This window comes from Elephas maximus, chromosome 10, assembly GCF_024166365.1.
Source record: "Elephas maximus indicus isolate mEleMax1 chromosome 10, mEleMax1 primary haplotype, whole genome shotgun sequence".
Lineage (NCBI taxonomy): Eukaryota > Metazoa > Chordata > Mammalia > Proboscidea > Elephantidae > Elephas > Elephas maximus.
This window is the reverse complement of record NC_064828.1, coordinates 43,737,432-43,759,654: the sequence shown is the minus strand read 5'-3', so window position 1 is coordinate 43,759,654 and position 22,223 is coordinate 43,737,432. Positions and strand designations below refer to the sequence as shown.

At 36.1% G+C, this 22,223-nt stretch overlaps 1 protein-coding gene across 4 annotated transcripts in view; it reads left to right on the top strand.

The window, feature by feature from the left end:
* The window catches only part of HEATR5A (HEAT repeat containing 5A), a 141,367-nt gene that overhangs the window by 71,479 nt on the left and 47,665 nt on the right, over positions 1–22,223 (top strand). For 3 of the 4 annotated variants that reach the window (XM_049897447.1, XM_049897449.1, XM_049897446.1), the window contains exons 17-23: positions 1,435–1,540; positions 6,375–6,565; positions 7,799–7,958; positions 15,610–15,799; positions 16,785–16,954; positions 19,498–19,524; positions 21,939–22,077. In XM_049897447.1, coding sequence (XP_049753404.1) covers positions 1,435–1,540; positions 6,375–6,565; positions 7,799–7,958; positions 15,610–15,799; positions 16,785–16,954; positions 19,498–19,524; positions 21,939–22,077 — 983 coding nt within the window. The remainder of the gene's footprint in view (positions 1–1,434; positions 1,541–6,374; positions 6,566–7,798; positions 7,959–15,609; positions 15,800–16,784; positions 16,955–19,497; positions 19,525–21,938; positions 22,078–22,223) is intronic. The other variant, XM_049897448.1, reaches the window with a different exon arrangement.

Genomic DNA, 22,223 nt, shown 5'->3' with positions numbered 1-22,223 from the left:
ATGTGTATCAATTTGGCTAGGCCATGATTCCCGGTATTGTGTGATTGTCTACCATATTATCATCTGACATGATTTTCCTATGTGTTGTAAATCCTGTCACTATGGTGTTAATGAGATTGATTAGTGGCAGTTATGTTGATGAGATCTACAAAGTTAGATTGTGTCTTAAGCCAATCTCTTTTGAGATACAAACCGAGCAGAGAGAGATGGGGACCTCATACCACCAGAAAAGCAGCACCAGAGGCAGAGTGTGTCCTTTGGACCTGGGGTCCTTGTACCTGAGAAGTTCCTGGACCAGGGGAAGATTGATGACAAGGGTCTTCCTCCAGAGCCAACAGAGAGAGAAAGCCTTCCCCTGGAGCTGAAGCCCTGAATTTGGACTTGTAGCCTACTAGACCGTGAGAAAATAAATTTATCTTTGTTAAAACCGTCCGCTTGTAGTATTTCTGTTATAGCAGCACTAGATAACTAAGATGCATACATACCTTCCTTTTTCTAACATCTTCTACTTCTAGGTTTTTTAAAGGCACAGTGCCCATATCTATTCTGCTTTGAAAGTAAAATTTCTATTTGAAGCAGAGTGATATTTGAGCTGTGTTGCCTTATGAGAATTACAGAGATCTTGCAAAAGGTTTCAGGGATATATTATTGGAAATACATTAAGGTTGGGTAAAAGTATATCCATATCCCATATTTGGCTAATTATGCCCTGTTTTTACTCAGTGGAAGCTGTCGTCCTTTATGATTGTTCGGCAGTTACATTTGACTGCCTACTACATACCAACCACAAGATACTAGAGATACGAAGATAGGTAAGGCACAATGCCTGCCATCAACATAGTTCACAACTAAAAATTAATCTTAAACATTGTTTCACCTTTTCTGATTTGAAGGGAGATGTTGTTAGGTGCCATTGAGTTGAGAGAAGGGGGGAAAGGAAGTGCAGGACTTTGAAACAGTGTTTAAGAAAGAAATTTTATAGCCAGAGAAAAAATTGTGTATACACACGCACACATATATATGTAAAGAATCGTGCTGCTTCTGATTGACTGTAGATGGCATAAGTTGGTGCTAACTTTAAAATGAAGTAATATATTTGAATCTATAAATCATAAGTCTTGGTATTAAAAGCAAAATTGATGGAAGTAACTTTGAGAAATGCTGTTTTTAGAAAGTAGTTACTAAAATAACTGAATTTGTTAAGGTAAGTCTTTATTAATACATTTTTCTTTTTTCACAAAATAATTTTCTTTACCTTCTGTTCATAATAGCTATAATCAAAATATTTTTCCATTGATGATAATATATTCTCCTAAAATAATTCAGCATTTTACCTCATTTTAGCAGCTCCAACAAAACAAATTAGCAATGTCTTTATTAACAAACCCACTGTCTTATCTGTTTGCTTTTAAATCTTATTGCTTCTGGTTTTAGGCTTCTTATATTGGAACAGCTTTTGGACAGTATAAAGCACACGAAAGGAGCTCGTCAGCAAGTAGTTCAGTTACATGTTATTTCTTCATTTTCAAGTTTTTTGAAGGTAATCCTATTTTCTAAATATTCGGGGGGTGTGTGTGTGTGGTAGGAGGATCTTTTTTTTTTAAGGGCTATTGTTCTCCTCCCCTCCCCCCCATTTTCCTTATTCTCCTAATGAATATACTCAGGATTTGGAATTCTCCCTTTCCTTTTTCTCCATATAAAACTTGTTCATCAGAAATCAAAGCTATATTCTTGGCTTAGAGCCGTGCATTAACCTACTGAGCCTAGTATTGTAGACCAAGGATCAGCAAACTCTGGCTAGTTGAACATATGTAGCTTGCTACCTGTTTTTGTGCAGTCTGTGAGCTAAGAGTGGTTTTAACATTTTTAAATAGTTGAAAAATCCAAAGATTTTTGTGACATGGGAAAATTATATGAAATCCAAAATCATTGTTCGTAAATAAAGTTAATGGAACAGTCATTCTCGTTCATTTACATATTGTCTGTGGTTGCTTTGGGTGCTACAGCCGCAGAATTGAGTAGTTGTATTAGAGAGCATCTGAACTACAAAGCCTGAAATATTTACTGTTTAACCCTTTTCAGAGTTTGCTCACCCCTGCGTGACAGTGGTTTTCAAAGTGTTGTGTGTGAACCAGCAGTATCCCTTCACCTTGGAACTTGATATAAATGCAAAATCAGCCTCCACCTCAGACCTTCTGAAACAGAGCTTCTTTGTTTTTGAAAATTGTTGGAAATAGTTGGGAAAAAATCTAAATGGACTTAAGTTTGGTCCTTGCCTTGGCATATTAAATGAATATAGGAGGCTCGTATTTCTTGCAATATTCAGTCCTTCAAATTCTTTTCTTTATGGCTACCCTTACCACCTACTCTGTAGGTTAACTGTGCTAGGAATTTATATGAAATTAATGTTCCTGAGACCTTATTGAATATCACTATTAACAGCTGTATGTATATAAGGGCTGTTTCTCAAATTCCTAATGGCTAAAGAAGACAGAAAAAGAAAAATTCAGAAAATGATCATAAAGGAACTAGAGTTAAATAACTACCATAAACCTTCTTCTCAATCAGTAGCATTAACAATCCAAGTTGAGATTTATATTTTACATAGTTATTTCCACCTTATCTTAATGATAATGCCCTCAGAAAATTGATGAGATTGCTTGTTTACTAGTTTTGCCAGCAGTGATTTCTGGTAATAAAATACTGCTTATAAGTTCATAATATGAAGCTTATTTTGTCAAGTTGTAGTTGCCTTGAAACTCATTACACTTAATTTTCTGTGTTTTCATATTTGATTCTTTATATTATTCTCTCTTGGTTTCATTTTATTGTTACTTTAGTTGACTCATTTTAAATTACAGTTTCTAAAACCTCGTTTTTTTACTAGTAGACAAGAGCATTTTCAGATCACTTTATAAACATGTAAAAATTTGTTTAATCATGTTGCATTTCTTTTGTTTGAAAGTAAAGATTTCAGAGAAACCAGCTAACTGGGAGCTCCTAAAAATCAAACACCTATGCTCATCTAAAGACTTCACCAAAAGAGTAAAAACACCACCTACAAACTGGGAAAAAATTTTCAGCTATGACATCTCCGACCAGTGCCTGATCTCTGAAATCTGCATTACTCTGCTAAAACTCAACCACAAAAAGACAAACAATGCAATTTAAAAATGGGCAAAGGATATGAACAGGCACTTCACTAAAGAAGACATTCAGGTGGCTAACAGATACATGAGGAAATGCTGTCGATCATTGGCCATTAGAGAAATGCAAATTAAAACTACAATGAGATTCCATCTCAGTCCAACAAGGCTGGTATTAATCGAATAACACAAAATAATAAATGTTGGAGAAGCTGTAGAGAGACTGGAACATTTATACACTGCTGGCAGGAATGTAAAATGGTACAACCACTTTGGAAATCGATTTGGCTTTTCCTTAAAAAGCTAGAAATAAAACTACCATATGACCCAGCAGTCCCACTCCTTGGAATATATCCTAGAGAAATAAGAGCCTTTGCACGAACAGATATATGCACACCCATGTTTATTGCACTGTTTACAATAGCAAAAAGATGGAAGCAACCAAGGTGCCCATCAACAGATGAATGGATAAATAATGGTATATTCACACAATGGAATACTATGCATTGATAAAGAACAGTGATGAATCTGTGAAACATTTCATAACATGGAGGAACCTGGAAGGCATTATGCTGAGTGAAATTAGTCAGTTGCAAAAGGACAAATATTGCATAAGACCACTATTATAAGATCTTGAGAAATAGTTTAAACTGAGAAGAACACATTCTTGGGGAGGGAGGGAGGGCGGGAGAAGGGTATTTACTAATTAGATAGAATATAAGAACTACTTTAGGTGAAAGGAAGGACAACACTCAATACAGGGGAGGTCAGCACAACTGGACTAAACCAAAAGCAAAGAAGTTTCCTGAATAAACTGAATGCTTCGAAGGTCAGCGAAGCAGGGGCAGGGGTTTGGGGACCATGGTTTCAGGGCACGTCTAAGTCAATTGGCAAAATAAAATCTATTAAGAAATCATTCTGCATCCCACTTTGAAGAGTGGTGTCTGGGGTCTTAAACACTGGCAAGCGGCTATCTAAGATGCGTCAATGAGTCTCAACCCACCTGGATCAAAGGAGAATGTAGAACACAAGGTAATTACAAGCTCAAGAGACAGGGCTACGTGAGCCAGAGACTACATCATCCTGAGACCAGAAGAACTAGATGGTGCCTGGCCACAACCGATGACTGCCCTGACAGGGAACACAACAGAGAACCCCTGAGGGAGCAGGAGAACAGTGGGATGCAGACCCCAAATTCTCATAAAAAGACTGGACTTAATGGTCTGGCTGAGACTAGAAGGACCCCACTCCTGGGAATATATCCTAGAAAAATAAGAGCCTTTACACGAACAGATATGTGCACCCATGTTTATTGCAGCAGTCAGGGTCCCCAAACTTCTTTGGCCCAGTGCAGGGGCCATTCCTGAAGCCAACTCATCAGACATGAATTGGGCTGGACAATGGGTTGGAGAGGGATGCTGATGAGGAGTGAGCTACTTGCATCAGGCGGACACTTGAGGCTATGTTGGCATCTCCTTTCTGGAGGGGAGATGGGAGGGTAGAGGGGGTTAGAAGCTGGCAAAATGGTCACGAAAAGAGAGACTGGAAGGAGAGAGCTGGCTGTCTCGTTGGGGGGAGAGTAATTGGTAGTATGTAGTAAGGTGTATATAAGTTTTTATGTGAGAGACTGACTTGATTTGTAAACTTTCACTTAAAGTACAATAAAAATTATTAAAGAAAAAAAAGAAAGTAAAGGTTTCATATGAATATAGGATTTAGAAATGCTCATCCTAACTAAACTTTGGACCTATGTAGAAAATCAGTAATAACAATAATTATTATTTTTAATGTTGAGTTTTTAAAATTATTAGCTCAGTGTTGTCATATCAGCAGTGCATTTACTAGCTGTGATCATTTCACTATTTTGGCCACCGTCCCAAGTGCTACAGGATTACTACACTAATGACAAATAGAGGACACAAAGTTAAAAACTCATTTTCAGCCCAAAAGATCATGTAGTATTCAGTACTTGTATCTTTTGTATTTAACCATTCAAGCCTCAAAACAATAATGTATCCATCTGTATATGGACAAAGACTAGTAAGGAATCAGAAAAAAAAGAACTTTAGATTTCTTAGTGTGGTGCTTTTGTCAGTGATTAGCTTTTTTGTTGTTCTTTTAAGAGTTTTTTGGGTAGAAAATAAAAACTGAAGATCCAGAAGTAAGCATGTGACTTAGCATGGATTTAAAAACAGAAAAATCTATAAAGAAAATCAGATAAGAGGAAATTCAAGTTGAAAAAAAAAAAATTGAAAAGACCATGAAGATATTACGCCTCTGTAAACGTTTTGTGTTTACTACCTTATGACATTTACTAAGTACAAAGAATAATGCAAACCCATTGCCATCCAGTTAATTCTGACTCATAGCAACCAAAAAAAAAAAGAAAATTTTTTTTTTTTTTTTTATAGCAACCCTGTAGGGCAGAGTAGAACTGCCCCGTAGGGTTTCCGAAGGGTGGCTGATGCATTCAGACTGCCCAGCTCTTAACCACTGTGCAGCCAGGGCTCCTGGAAAAATATAGGAATTATTATTAAAGTTGGGACATAAAGAGTTACAGCTAAAGCCTCATAGAGGAGGAGAAAAGCGTGACTTGGCTCCTGTTGGATTGGATTTTTCTGTGTGTGTGTTTTGAAACTACTCTTTTTACATATATCTTTTAAACAGAAAAAGTAAAAAAAATTCATTAAGATTGCTTTCTGTGTGTTCCTCATTCTAACGTAATCTTTGTTATTAGTAAAATAAAGATGACGATTATTAGTATAAAGTCATTGCATTTTTCTTGTTAAGTAAAATATACTAGGCAGTGACAGATTAACCAGTAAGCAAGGTTACTTGTGTTTACTTACAAATCTGTATGTGCACTACAGATTTGTAAGTAAACACAAGCAAGCCCGTGTGTACCTTGCATATTGGGTAACCCATGCCCGACAACAGGCTATCTTGATGATTTTATGGAAATTTGTGTTAATGTGCTTCTGAACACATTCATACTACAGTGATAATTGATTGCCATATTGTTTGCCTGGTAGTTTAAAATTCTGAAGTACTTTTTGACAAAAAAATGAAACTATGTTTGTATATTCAGTGTGGATTTTTTTGTGTTCTGATTTTTTTTTAAGTACTAATCCAAGTATGAATGTAATTGGTTAACCGGAATATACATTCTAGAGTATACGGGGGCATTTATTATAGTTGTAAATTTGGATTCTTCTTTACATATTTCAGTACGTGGCTGGATGCAGGGGAAGTTTAGGTCCAGAAGAAATTAGAAGACCTGGGCTGATGTTAGTGATGGGAGCCCTAGAAAGTCCCAGCCCCCTTTTGAGATGTGCTGCTGCAGAGGCATGGGCTAGATTAGCCCAAGTGGTCGATGATGGAGCTTTTACTGCCGGATTAGCTCAAGTGAGCTTTGACAAGTAAGTGAATTTCTTATTCAGTATTCATCCGCTATGTATGTCAAAACTGGGTATAGCTTGCTGATGTGTTAGAACTAGTGAAATCTTCATTCCGAGATCTAACTAAGAAAAGAAAAATTGACAAATGTGGATGTTTTAAAATAAAGGAACACCCCTTTGGTCTGCTAGTCTTGGAACATAAAACTGTCGTTACTTCAGCTTCAGTCTTTATATAATTAGGAAAAGGTTACTATCTATATAAGCAATATAATTCACCATCAGTGGACTGCACTCTGATGTAGTAAGACACTTAGGGAGTTTTATTATGTAAAATTATAGATGATACGTAGTAAGAACAATCTACTGGGAAGGACAAAAGCTATAGGCTGCAGATCTAGAAACATAAACTGTGTTTTCATTTCTACCACTAACTAGTTATGTAACTGTGGGCGCTTAACTTAATCCTGTCAGCTGTTTTCTCTGTTCCAAATGGAAGGTTGATAATACTGCCCTACCTACTTAAGAATGTTAAGGGAAATGAAATATTAAGTATGAAAAAGATAAAACAAGTGCAAATATAAATTCATGGTAGTTACATTAATAATGGCGGTGCTAGTGTACTGAATATATGATTCTGATTTGGTTAAAAGCTTGAAATTTGGAGTCACATTACGTAACTTGGTTTATATCCCAACTCTGCAGTTTAGTAACTTGGTTACGTTGTGAGAGTCACCTATTGTTTTGGTTTCCTCATCTATAAAAAAAAAAAGGGAGCTGATAATTTTAAGAACCTCAGTGTGGTTGGGAGGATTAAGGAGATACTACATGTAAAGCACTTAAATTTATAGTGTATATGAAGAATTCCTAATAAATATTAACTTTTCTTAGATTTAATTTTACAGTCAAAGTTCTTAAGTTGAAATTCTGTTTATGCGGAATTCAGGTATCTCAGCAGTGTGGCAATTTTTAAAAGGTAGCATTATGATAAAGTAACAATAATATCTGCCTTATAAACTGAGTTTTTATATACATATCTGAGAGACACTGAAACTGTTCATACTTGAAATATGAATAATGTCAAGATATTTTTATATTCTTTTCAAGATATCTTTCAGGTTATTTCAGAATTTTTTTGTCATCTAACAGAAAATATAATTCTAAATTTTGCAGCTATTCATACAATTTTTTTTAACAGCGCACCTGTATTAATTTTATTTCAGAGATTGTTATTTATTTTTACTTCCATAATTACAGATTGAAGTCAGCAAGGGATGTGGTTACCAGAACAGGATACTCACTGGCTTTGGGATCCCTGTATAGGTATTTAGGAGGAATAAGTTCTTCTCAACACTTGAATTCTTGTGTTGCAATCCTTTATACTTTGTCTCAGGACAGCACTTCTCCTGATATGCAGGTCAGTACCTCATGTGATACCGTCCTTGAAATTCATGATTTATAGATGATGCAGAATATGGTTTTATTGACAGTTATTCACGAATAGTGTTTTCACTCTGTGATAAATGTCAAAGCCGTTGTTAACCTTGGTGGTTTTTTTTTAAAAAAAGAACAATTTATTTTTGGTGTTGAGAATATACACAGCAGAGCATACGCTAATTCAGCTATTTCCTTTTCTTTGAATAGATTTTTTTTTATTGTGCTTTAAATGAAAGTTTACAATTCAAGTCAGTTTCTCATACAAAAACTTATGTACACATTGTTAAGTGACCCTATTTCCTCCCCCCTCAGTGTGAGAGCACACTCCTTCTCTCCACCCTGTATTTCCTGTGTCCATTCAACCAGCTCCTGTCCCCCTGCCTCCTTATCTTGCCTCCAGACAGGAGCTGCCATACAGTCTCATGTGTCTGCTTGAGCTAAGAAGCACACTCCTCACCAGTATCATTTTGTCTCATAGTCCAGTCAAATTTTTGTCTGATGAGTTGGCTTCAGGAATGGTTTTATTTTGGGGCTAACAGATAGTCTGGGGGCCATGACCTCTGGGGTCCCTCCAGTATCAGACCATTAAGTCTGGTCTTTTTACTAAAATTTGAGGTCTGCATCCCACTTTTCTCCTATTCCATCAGGGATTTTCTGTTCAGTTCAGCTATTTCTGCACATACAATTCAGTGACATTGATCACATTCTTAGAATTGTGCAACCGTTCTCACCCTCCTTCTCTGAGTTGTTCCTCCTCCATTAACGTAAACTCACTGCCCCCTAAGTTTCCTATGTAATCTTTCAAGTTGCGTTTTCACTTTGATCCCATATAGAGAGATCTTAAAAGAGCACAATGCTGAAGGCAGACATTCTTTACTAGTTAAGCTAAACTATCGTATGGTTTTAAGAAGACTTCAGGGGATAATTTTGGTTTAACATTTAAAGATTGTCTCAGGGCAGTAGTTTCAGGAGTTCATCGAGTTTCCATGGCTCCAGAAAGTCTGGAGTCTATACGAATTCGAATTTCTCTTCTGCATTTTTCCTCTTTTATCAGGATTCTTCTATAGAGTCTTTGATCAAAATGTTCAGTAATGATAGCCAGACACCATCCACTTCTGATCTTATGGCAAAGGAGGCAGTTATTCATGGAGGCAATTAGCCACACGTTCCATTTCCTCCTCCTGTTCCCACTCTCCTTGTTCCTTTATTGCTCCAGGAGAATAGAGACCAATTGTTGTACCTCGAATGGCTGTTTGCAAGCTTTTAAAACCCCAGGCACTATGCAAGAACTAGGAGGTAAAAACAAAAGCACTAAAAAAATTATTGGAGCCCTGGTGGCCCAGTGTTTCAGAGCTCAGCTGCTAACCAAAAGATCGGCAGATCGAATCTATCAGCCACTCCTTGGAGACCCTATGGGGCAGCTACCCCCTGTCCTGTAAGGTCGCTGTGAGTTGGAATTGACTTGGCAGCAGTGGGTTTTTGTTTCTGTTTTTCAAACACATCATTAGGCCAATTAACTGGGATATCCCATGAAACCATGACCCCAAACCTCCAAACCAAGGAACCAAATCCCATGAGGTGCTTAGTTGTACATAAGTAGCCACAGCAGCTACTCATTTTTTTGTTGTTGTTGTAAATATATCTATTATACAACTTTTGCCTATTCAGCTTTTTTCAGATTTACAACTTATTGAAGCAGTTACATTAATCAGCTGTGCAACCCTACCCTTAAATCAGTACAATTTTTCCATCACCATAAACAAAAACTCAGTACTCCATAGGCAGTAACTCCCCTTTTTCCCTTCCTTCCACCCCTGGTAACCACTAATAAACTTTGGTTTCTGTACATTTGCTTTTTTTGTCTTTTTGTATAAATGAAGTCATGCAATATTTGTCCTTTTGTGATCGGCTTGTTTCACTCAGCATAATGTCCTCAAGCTCTGTCGAGGAAGCACCACACTGTTTTCCACAACGGCTGTACCATTTGCATACCCACCAGCAGTGGATAAGGGTTCCAGTTTCCCCACATCCTTGCCAACATTTGTTATTTTCTGGGCTTTTTTTTTTTCAAATCTTAACTATCCTAGTGGGAGTGAAATGGTATTGCATTGTGGTTTTGATTTGCATCTCTCATGGCTAAGGATGTTGAGCATCTTTTCATGTGTTTGGTGGCCATTTGAATGTCCTCTTTGGTGAAACCTTGGTGGATTTTGAATTTAATTCTGACTTCACCTCAAACTCCATGTTTCTAAAGTCAAGTTCAGTATCTTTTTCTGAAAATGGATCTTTCTTGCCCCTTAATAACAGCTTCTACTACTTAAAAAAAAACTACTTAGGAGAGCTTAATAGTTGCCAGACATTGTATTACGTTTTTCTAAATATATTAAACCCATTGCTTTTGAGTTAGTTCCAACTCATAGCGATCCTATAGGACAGAGTAGAACTGCCCCATAGGGTTTCCAAAGAGCAGCTGGTGGATTTCAACTGCCAACCTTTTGGTTAGCAATGAAGCTCTTAATCACTGCACCACTAAAAACAAAAAACCCATTGTCGTCGAGTCGATTCCGACTTATAGCGACCCTATAGGACAGAGTAGAACTGCCCCATAGAGCTGCCAAGGAGTGCCTGGTGGATTTGAACTGCCAGTCTTTTGGTTAGCAGCCATGGCTCTTAACCACTGCTCTACCAGGGTTTTCAACACTGTGCCACTAGAGCATATTTAATTCTTGTAATAACCCAAGATATGTATTTCCATTATATAGAAAGAAAACTCAGACTTGGAGAAATTAAGTCACTTGCTCACAGGTGAAAAGCTAATCATGAAACCAGGTTAAGAACTTGAGTCATATTCTAAATCCTACGTTCTTAACCACTTTACCATATAGTTCTACATATCTTATGCATTTCTGTCAATGAAATCATCTTTCCTGATGTCTTAAACCTGAAATGTTTATTACTGCTGTACTTTTACTCCCGTATCTCTTCTCTGCCCCTCCTGTCTCTCTTTACTATATAGCCTCACAGCAGGTTATTTTTAGGTTCTTCTCTTTCTGCCTCTCCCTGGATAATTTGTTGTCCCAGATGACTTTAATCCAGGGCTTTGAACTGGTTCAAACTAGTTCTGTCATCCTCAGTGAAGCGAAAAAAGAACAGACCCGAATTTCTTCAATTTGGGTGATTCAGCACAGTAACCGGAATGGGAAAAAGTATGGGTCGAAGCCCTGGAATGGGAGACTCGGAAGAGGCATAGTGAGCCCTTTCAGGAGCCTGATGCATGAGATTGGGTTACTAGCAGGACTGTGGTGAGTGAAACACATTAAAAACAGCACAGTTGGCTGACATCTTTGAGCAGGGCAGTGCCATCTTTGAACAGGGCACTGCCGTCTTTGATCAGGGCACTACTGTTTCTGACTCCGTTCAAATGCAGTGGGCAAACAATTTGATTGCTATGCATTACATACGTTGCCCTTGTTTTCTATGGAGGAGATTAGTTTCTAGCAGGGCTTCCACTCATAATTTTTCCCATTCTGACTACCATCCCAGTTCACCTGAATTTTAAAACTTCGGGTATGTTCTAGTACCACTTCCTCAGCCATACTTGAACTGGGAGGAATCAAAGCCCTGCATTAATCTTGCCAGCTTCCTTACTGAAAAGCTAGAGAAAGTGCTTTTTAAATCTGCTTGTCATTCAAGTGTCATCAGCTGACTCAGGAACCTTCTCTGTTATTACCCCAAAGTACTGGCTTTCTCCTACAGATAATCTTCCTACTTACCTTCCACATGTATCCTTCTCTTATCTGCTCCATCTAATACTTTTCTCCTTCCCCTTTTCCCTAACAATTCAAATTTGTAGTATCCTAAGATCCAGTTTAAGCACTTTCTCACTGAACTTCATCATTTCTAACCCACTGTTAGCTCTTTCTCTAAATTACCATAGTACTATAGCCTCCTCCACATCTTCTAGCACATAATTAAATTGATTTACCAGATCTTCCATTTTCTCATCCTTCTTTAAGGATATTTATTATTTTTCTCTTCTTCCTTTTCAAGAACTCTGTTCTGAACACACATACCATATTTTTACACAAATAACGTTCACCTTCAAAGTTTGTTTGCAACCGCTCTCTCCACGGGATATTTTTGTAAGTGCTGCTGTGCCAATTTTTTTTCATGTTTCTGTAAAAAAAAAATTAGTGTTCTATGCTTAAGAAAATACCCCAGGAAGGGTGGGAGCAGTTGGCAAACAAATGTAGAAGTTACACATTATTTGCATAAAAATACAGTAGTTTTTAACTGAATACTTTTTGTTAATTTATGTGCTTTGTTCCATAGCATCCAGTGTTATGGAGTCTGACTTTTCTTAATTGCTGTTATCTCTCAACTACGGATAAGAGTTAACTTGTAGCATAAAAAGTACTATAAACTTTCTTATATTCGATTGATAAGAGAGAGAAAACTTTCTTAGTTCATTTCCTAACGAGACTTTTTTTCATTTATTTTTTGTTATGGATGGAAAGTTCAAACATATGCAGAAGTAGATAGTATGCTGTAATGAACCTATTGTACCAGTCATCCAACTTCAGTGGTTATAAATACTGCCTCTCATTATTTGTGAATTCCTTACTTATGAATTTGCCTGTTCACTAAAATTTATTTGTAGCTCCAAAATCAATACTTGCAGTACTTTCACAGTCTTTCCAGGACATTTCACATGTGCAGAGTGGCAAAAAATTTGACTCACAGCTGACATACAAAGCTGGTTCAGTATTTGCTAACTCATCATTTGTGGGGACGTTATGGAACATAGCTGTCACGAATGAGATTAGACTCTATTTAACTAATCTTGTTTTATCTAAATCAGGTGTTGTCAGACTTACTACATAAAGGGCCAAGTAGTAATTTCTTTATTGTGGTAAAATATATATAACATAAAATTTGCCATTTTGACCATTTTTAAATGTATAATTCATTAACATTAATTACCTTTACAGTGTTGTGAAACCATTACCACTATTTCAAAAATTGTTTAATCACCCCGAACAGACCCTCAGTACCCATTGAACAATAACTCCCAGAGAGTTAATTTTAGACTTTGTGGGTCCTATCATCTCTGTCACTACTACTCACTTCTGCCATTGTAGCAAGAAAGCAGCCATAGAAAATATGTAAATGGATGAACATGGCTGTGTTCAAATAAAACTTTATATACAAGACAAATATGGTGGGCTAGATTTGGCTCACAGGTATTTAAACATACATATATGTATGTATACACACACATACACAGAGTGATGTGCCACTTCACATCTGTTTGTGCAGCATCTGACCACATACACATCCATGGTCCCGTAAATTTATAATAGAGTTCAGAAATCCCAATCAGAGAACAGGACGTAGCGAATGCAATAGCTTTCCACACACAACACATATATCTCATGTTTCTTGTATACAAAGTAATTGTGCTGCCATGTGTATAATGGTGTAGTACATATATAACCTATAATACATATGTCTCGATAGTCACACTAAATGCCTATGTTCCTGGCTTATGTCTATACTGTACTGTACTTTCTATCAGTATTTTAATGTGAATTTTCCCTACTTACAAATAAAAAGTTTACCTTATAGCAGTGTATGTTTTGACTCAGAGGCCGCAGCGTTCAATCTAACATATCGTATGTCTCTGTTTAATTTTCTTTCAAAAATATTACCATGCAGTGCAGCATCATGGTTCCCGAATGCAGCAAAATCAGTGCTAGTGATAGCAGCAGATGCAAAGTAGGTCTCCATTTGGAAGTGAAGCAAAAGGTTATTAAACAACATGAAGGTGGAAATCAGTGAATGCTTTTGCTTGTGATTTAGCGATTATGGTGATCCTCAAAAACAAAAAATTTTCCAAACTGTTAAAGGATTGGCTCCACTGAAAGCCACAAGGCCAAAGAAAATGCAAGAGGGACCTTCAGTATTATTATGCAAATAATGTGCTTGCCTTCTACATTTAATTGCCAACCATGCCCTCCCACCTCCCAGGTATTTTGGGGTGGGGGAAGAACGGTTGGCCATAATTATTTGCGTGAAAATATGGTATATCAGGTATGGAGAAATTGCTGATGACGTGGATTAAGGATCAAACGCAGAAGTTTTGACAATCACTGCTAAGGCAAGAAGCTTGTTCCAGATGCTTAAAGAAAAAGCAGGACCAGACTACGATACTGAGTTTAGTGCTAGCTCTGGGTGGTTCATGCGCTTCAAATGATATTTTTTGCTGCATGATGTGAAAGTGAGCGGTGAGCCTGCGAGTGTTGATGCAAAGGCAGCAGAATTTATCGAAACCTTGGATAAACTAATCATAAAAAAAAAAAAATCATAGAGGGAGGTTATTTGCCCCACTGAAATTTTAATATGGACAAAACCTCATTATTCTGGAAGCAAATGCCTGAAAGGACTTTCATCTATAAGGAGTCCAAGCCAGTGCCAGGTTTTAAGGCTTTTAAAGACAGGATGATTGTTGTTAGGAGGCAATGTTGTATATAATATGATTTTTGCACAACATTTAAATCACATAATGTCTTATTTCACAGAATGTATCATGGACATTAAGCAATGCAAACGTGTGTATATATACATATCCCAAGCCCCAGCCCATGCCCTCGAGTCGATTCCTACTGATACCAACCCTATACACATATGTATGTATGTGTCTAATGTGCATCTCTATAAATGAAGTGTACAAACTTAATACACCATGTAACCACCACCTAGATCAAGAAACAGAATATTATCAGTAACCCAGAAAGCCTCCTTATGCTCTCTTCTGGTTACTGCCTGCCCCTCTAAGGATTACTACGATTCTAATTTGCAACAGTATGGATTAGTTTGCCTATTTTTATTCTTTATATGAATGGAATCATATGGTATGAAATCTTATGTCTGGCTTGAAACTGAAATTTTTGTTCTTTACATAGATTATGCAATAAACATTGTCAACAAACTGGTTAGCTAAAGTACTAAACATTATCTTGGAATTCTTAGTGCTACGATATGCTTAAATATATCACTCTAAATTAGATGGTTGTCTCTGAGTTGTTTTTCACTAGATATTAAAACAGAAAATTTTTCAAATCCTGAAGTTCTCCATTTCTCTTTATAAATTAGTACTAGCACACTCATACTTTGCTGTTACTTTATCACTTGCTTCAATAAAAGAACATTTTACCCTGGACACCCTTTTAACTCACAGCTGAAGCCGCTCCCAAAGTTCAGCCAAAGATTGTCTGTAGACAGGTCTATAAAACAAACAGTAACACACATGAGGGACATACTTCTTAGTTCAGTCGTGTATACGAGACCTGCCCAAAAGCAATGACAAGAAGGCAGGAAGGGACAGGAAAAATGGACGGAGGGAAGGAGGGAGTTAGAGTGTGGGAGGGGAATGTGTTGACACGTCGCAGGGGTTGCAACCAATGTCACAAAACAGTTAGTGTATAAATTGTTGAATGAGAAACTAATTTGCTCTGTAAAGTTTCACCTAAAGCACTATAAAAAACTAATAAATAAAAGAACAATTTAATATGTTTTATATTTGTTGATACAGCTGTAACGTTTTAAATTATTTCTCACTCTCTTCCCAGACCTGGGCACTACATTCTCTATCACTGATAATCGATTCTGCTGGCCCACTCTATCATGTACATGTGGAACCGACACTTTCTCTTATCATAATGTTGTTGTTAAATGTGCCTCCTACTCATGCTGAAGTTCACCAAAGTCTTGGTCGCTGTTTGAATGCCCTTATTACCACATTGGGTCCAGAGCTACAGGGTATGTATAGCAGTTTTTGTGGTGTTTTACATTAAAAAAATGTACATAAAAATGAATTCAGTTCCTATGACTGGACCCACGTACTTTTTAATGAAGTGAAGTTTACCAGCATGTTTTATTCAAATATATGTGTAGGATGTTGAGAGAAGTCTTGTGGAAACTTTGGCCCTGGGTGATAACATAAGAGGAAAAACATAGTAACTAGGAAACTTAGTCTAAGATCCACTACTAACTAATTGGGCGACCCTAGGAAAATCTTTTTACATCTCTGGGCTTCAGTTCTTCCTCTGTAAAACGAGGGAGAATTTGAAAAGTTGATGTGCTTGGCACATGGTAGGTGCTTAGTAAGTTATGCTAAATGAATGTATAAATGCCATGCAGTCTGTGTTTCGCTTACCTAGGAGATACAAGGAGTACCATTTTTAGAAAGATTGTATGTGTTACAGTTGCTTCCCTTAAGTATTAAAACATCAGGTAGGAGTGAAGCAGTTTAAAGAATGCCAGTCTCTTTTTAAGAAATGAGTAAGTCCAAAAATGCAAATATTCTTATCTATTCAAATTGCAGAATATCTGATTTTAATACATGAAAGCAGCTCTCAACTAGTATAAGCAAGGCTAAGTTTATTATTAAGGACTGGGCAGTGTCTCATTCTGTTGTACATAGGGTCACCGTTAGTCAGAACTGACTCAATGGCACCTAACAAGTTTATTAGCAATTTCTAATTCAACTTTTCATGAAAATTTGATGTAATCTTCAAATAGTCTTAGGTTTTTCTTTGTATAATGGCTTTTGGTGAAATAAACCTTTCATATTAAGAATAACATAATGTAATCTAAAAACATCACCTAGACTATACCTTCTTCAGTAGAAGAAATTTTACTAAACAGATCCTTAAGTTTCAAATTGGAAATACATTTTAAAACCCAGTTGTATAAAGAATAATTTTATAGGTCAATTATCAAAAGCTTTCTGTTTTTATTTAAGGCAACAGTACTTCAGTTTCTATCTTAAGGACTTCTTGCCTCTTGGGTTGTGCAGTGATGCAGGATAACCCAGACTGCCTTGTTCAAGCTCAAGCCATCTCTTGCCTTCAGCAGCTTCATATGTTTGCTCCACGGCATGTCAACTTGTCTAGCCTGGTCAGCTGTCTTTGTGTAAGTATAAAATTATGAGACCTTAGTTTCTTTTATTTGAATTTTATATTTATTCTAGTACACATTTTAATTATCCTCTAGACTATGATACGTTGTATATGTAACTGTTTTCCCTCAGTTCTAGTCTTTTGGGGGGAGGCAGGGAGAGTTTTTGTGCTAACACCTCTTAAATCTCTTATGTATTAATTCATTTTTCCCCCATTAATGTTGATCTAAACACTTAATATTTGGAATATTAATTCATCAATCAGCAAACACATGTTGGGTGCTTACAATGTCCCAGGTAGTGTGTAAATGCTATAGGGCATGAAATAATTTATAAGGCATGGTCACTGTCTTTTTTTTTTTTTGTTTTCTTCCTCTGTTCCAAATTACTACATATAAACATCTTCCTATCCCAAATGACGAAAGAACACTTTTCTATGATATTCTAGCAGTGTATGCATCAATAAATGGGTTTTGATAATATAATGAATATAGAACAGTGAAGACAATCAACAAAACGTTCTGATGATAATCAAAATTCCTATTAAGATTTAGCTTGAGCATCACAAGTTTGTATCTGGACTTGACTCAAAATTAAATTGCATTTGAAACTATAACGTTATGCCACTGCTTTTCATCTTTTTCTGCCCCTTCTGTGTTCATAGCACACTGCCACTAGTGACATGACAGTTCAATCATTACTTTAGAAAGATCTTTCATTTTCAAGCTTGAAGCAAAATCGGCAGCATTTCAGACTCAAACCAGTCTTCTCAATAAAAAAATAAATTATGGGCCGAAAAGTCAAATAACTTGCCCAATGTAACACATTTAGATAGTAGCAGCTCTAATTCTAGAATCCAGGTTTCTGAACTCCTCATCCAGCCCTCATTTCATTATTTCATAAGCCTTTGTAAAGTTTACGGATAGCTCTTATCTCGGTCCTGTCACCTCTTAGCTATGTGGCCTTAGGAAAATCCGATAACCTCTTTCATCCCCATCCCCTTTGTCTGTAAAGTACCAGGATTTCACCTGACGCTGCATGTAAAGGGACGTTTGCCAGGCACTTAGTAAGCACTCGGTAAATGGTAGGTGATTTTATTGTCTTTGCATTTGTCTTAAATATAGGTTTTTGTTAATCTTACTGATTTTGATAGTCATAATTATATAAGGCTTTAAAAAGGCGTGTGATAAAAATTATTTTAAAAAAAGGAGGATCTGATTTACTTTTCTGACAAACTTTTGTTCCTCTGTTATCTAGACCTGGATCAAAAATGTATTAGAGAAAGTCATACTTAAAGGAAAAGGATTTTACCCCTACCCCTCAAGGACTTTTTACCAGAAATATTACTCTATTTGAAGAAATCATTGCCAAAACCAATTACTGAAAAATTTTCCATTCCTTTGCAAGTTGATCTAATTTTTGCTCTACATTTAAACATAGTGATATTACCATTTTTTTCTTCTTGAATTGTAGTAGAAATTTTCCAGTTTTAGAATTACTTCTTTAACTGGTACATAAATTCATTTATTAAGTAAAACTTACTGAGAAGTGAAGATCAAGACTAACTGCTAACTCATGATGGATAAGATCTGATCAAACTCATTATGTTTTTTACCTTCCCCCTAGAAGAGTAGAAACTATTATCAGATTTTTTTTCTGGTTATATTGAGAAAAATTGACAAAATCTGAAGTAACAGTTAAAAAATATTATTCACATTACTCATAATATTTAAGCTGTCAGATGATTTTTTTCTTCATTCAGAAATCATGTATTTAAATCACCCTCACTGTAGTCTTAATATTTTGGTCAACAAGGCTTTAACTCTGAATTTATTAGGTTGAATTTGTTATGTTTTAGTGGTACTATGAGTAATAAACAAATTTGTTTTGCCTTCCTATTTAATAGCTTTTCTCTGAAGAATTTAATTAAGCCTAAAGTGCTTTCGTGTTAATTGAAACCTTCTGAATAGTGAGAATACATGGAGTCATTAGGAAGGAATCTTATGGAAAACGGTTTTCTTTTAACTGCATGCTATTTAACTTCCACTCTGAATTTGGCCTTAGCTACACTAGCAGTTCTGAGTACTCACAGTTTTAAAACTTGGCTTCGCAGAGCAAAAAATCTATAATTAACTTGTGACAAGGTAAACCATTAACTTTGTCCCTTGCTGGACACCTGTTCATATGAATGCGACTCAGAGCGCTGTTCCCGCACTCGTATCTACTTGATCTGTTTTTGATCCTGAGGCTAAATTGGAGATTCCAGAGGAAACCAAATTACACAATGTACATGTTTTATTATTATATATTTTATCTTATATCTTTTATGTCTTCGAGTTCTTGAGTTGACTGTTTTCAAGATCTTAGCTCAACTTTTGTTAAGTTGGGAAATAAAGTATATATATATGGCACACTTTCTAGCTGAAGCTAAGCCAATTTGAATAGTAATACCTCTGTCGACATTTATACTTGAATGCTTAGCTGACTGTTGTCAAATTCATCCTAGTATTTATCTTTTGGTTTTGTCATGACCAGCCTGTCATTTGTTTTTGTGCAGGAGATCTTGTTGGATAATTCTGTGTTGGTAGGTCCCTGACCCTCAATTCCTAACTTTTTTTGAGGTTTGCAGTGCTGTTCCTTCGTGCTGTTTTTTATTTAATTTTGGTTTTAGATGTTCTTGTTTTCCTCTGCAACATGTTGTTAAGCTAACCGTTAATGCAAAGTCCTGTGTGTGTAGCATGTTACATGGTGCTTATTTAATAGAGTAAGCAAATCCTTCCTAACCTTCTCCAGCTGGTACCCTCACTCCTTGCACTTAATTTTGCATTAGTTTGATTTAATATATTCATTTCACAAAGGAATTGAAGTTACAGTTTGGTTTAAGTTCTATATTTTGCCTGCTTTTTTTTTTTTTTTGTCTTAACCCACTCTATTCCTCTTGCCCAATATAAATGCTGGAGAATGACACGGAGATGTTAAGCCTCCCATTTTGCTTTATGTGGCAGCCTTCAGTCTTTTTTCAACCAAACTAAGGAGTGTTTTTAAGCATGCTTTTTCTGGAAGATTGTTTGACCAGCCTGAATAAGTGATATACCTGCCTGGTATTTCATGCTTGCAAATCTCCAGTTAAAATAACTAGTAGATTCATTGACTTTTCTTTAAAATTGTCTTATAGAGTGCTTTTTTTATTTTAAATTTTGGTCATTGTTGTTAAATACAGTAGTAATCTTGGGCATGATTAAATTTAATCTTTCTATATTTTAACTTCTCACTTATCCTACGTACTAGTTTCTAACAACACAGTTCTGAAATGACATTACTTTAAGACTTATCTCTGAATGGCTTTCTTCGTTCCTTTCCACTTTTTGAGTTCATGATACAGCTTAAGGGTGTAATAGAACATATTATTTATAAAGCAGTTCCCATCTGTATGTAATACATTCACAAATTTTTTTTCTGTCTTTTGGCTTCTAATGAAATTTAGGATTTAGTGCTTCTTGCTTGTGTTTCTTCTTATATATTCAAAACTAGCTGCCAGCACACATCTTTTTTTTTTCTTTCTCAGAATTTAAGAAATGCTAGTCTTTATAACAAACTCACCCATTTCAGTCCTGTTTTGCCCACATGCATCAAAGATTACTGTAAGAATTATGACATTGCTTCTCAAAGTTTGCTTTGAAAATCATTGTCTTAGGACATGTATTCATTGTTGTAGACCACACCCAACTGATTCTTTCATAGTTAGAATAAAATAAATTTCAAAAACTCTAGACTTTTTCCCATTGATGAAGTCACTGAGTAAGAGTTTGTGTCCAGAACCTTCAAAATGCTCATTTGAGGTATAGCATCAGTCTTATTATTTGTTTTAAGTAGGCACAACCTACTGAGGTTTACATAGTTTAAATACTTCTACGTAAAAACACATATTAGGCCTATTATTCTAAGCTGAAATATTCCATATCGCTAAGATATACGCATGTATACATGTGCATATATACATATATGTGTGTATTATATGTATATTTATATATAGGCACATACACACATATATAATTTGCTATTCTCTAATGCTTATCTCCAGAAACCCTGGTGGCATAGTGATTAAGAACTATGGCTGCTAACCAAAAAGTCAGAAGTTTGAATCCACCAGGTGCTTCTTGGAAACTCTATGGGGCAGTTCTACTCTGTCCTATATGGTCACAGTGAGTCGGAATCTTCTCAACAGCAGTGGGCTAGATTTTGGTTTAATGCTTATCTCCAGAGAGCATTTTTGGTAAATACGTTTTCTGGATAAAATGCTTTCAGCCCTTTATGTGAAAATACATTTACTTACTGTATATTTCATCTGAATAAAATAATATCGATAGAGACTACGTTAATAATAACTAACACTTGTTGAGCATTTATTTTTACCAAAAACTGTACTAAGCGCTTGCATGTTACATTGTGTTATCTTCATGGCAGCCCTATGAAATAATGGTAGTGTTATCCCCGTTTTGCAGATGAAGAAACAAAGGCACAGAGAGATTACATAACTTGCCCAAGGTCACACAGCTAGTAAAGCTCACAGAGCCTTCATTTTAACCACTATGTTGTATTGCCTGTATAGATTTGCATAAGTTTCTATCTAGAGAATCATAAAACATAATACAGTTGCATAAGCACAGATATTTAAACTGCAAGTAAATTCTTTGAGTCTTTTTTTAATCTGTCATGTAAATTCTATGTTGTCTGACACTGTTAAGCAGCTTTTTGCTTGGATTTGTTTATAAATTTTGCATAAACTAATACATGTATTACTCCTTAAGCTATTTCTAAGTTATATAATCATAAATATATGCTAGAGTAGTTTAAAGAAGTTTCTGTGTGTTTAATATATTGTGTTCTGCCTAGTGATGGGCTTGACAGGATAAGGAGGGAATCCAGTGAACATCTTTTAGACTTAGTGAGTACCATCAAAAATTTTAGCTTTTTCATTCCGCAAATGATATTTTTTAGGTGAATCTCTGTAGTCCCTACTTGTTACTGAGAAGAGCAGTACTCGCTTGTTTACGTCAGCTCGTACAGAGAGAAGCAGCTGAAGTTTCAGAACATGCTGTTTTGCTTGCCAAGGAGTACAGAGTGGAGTTGACTCCAGGTGATTGTTTTTACCAGGATTATGTCCAGCTCAGATCATTGTACTAATCTTAAATTTTCCATATACATGTGAATTTTTAAAATAAAATATGAACATTAACATTTAAATGTCTTAAACCTACTACAGTTATCATTCTAACCAGTGAT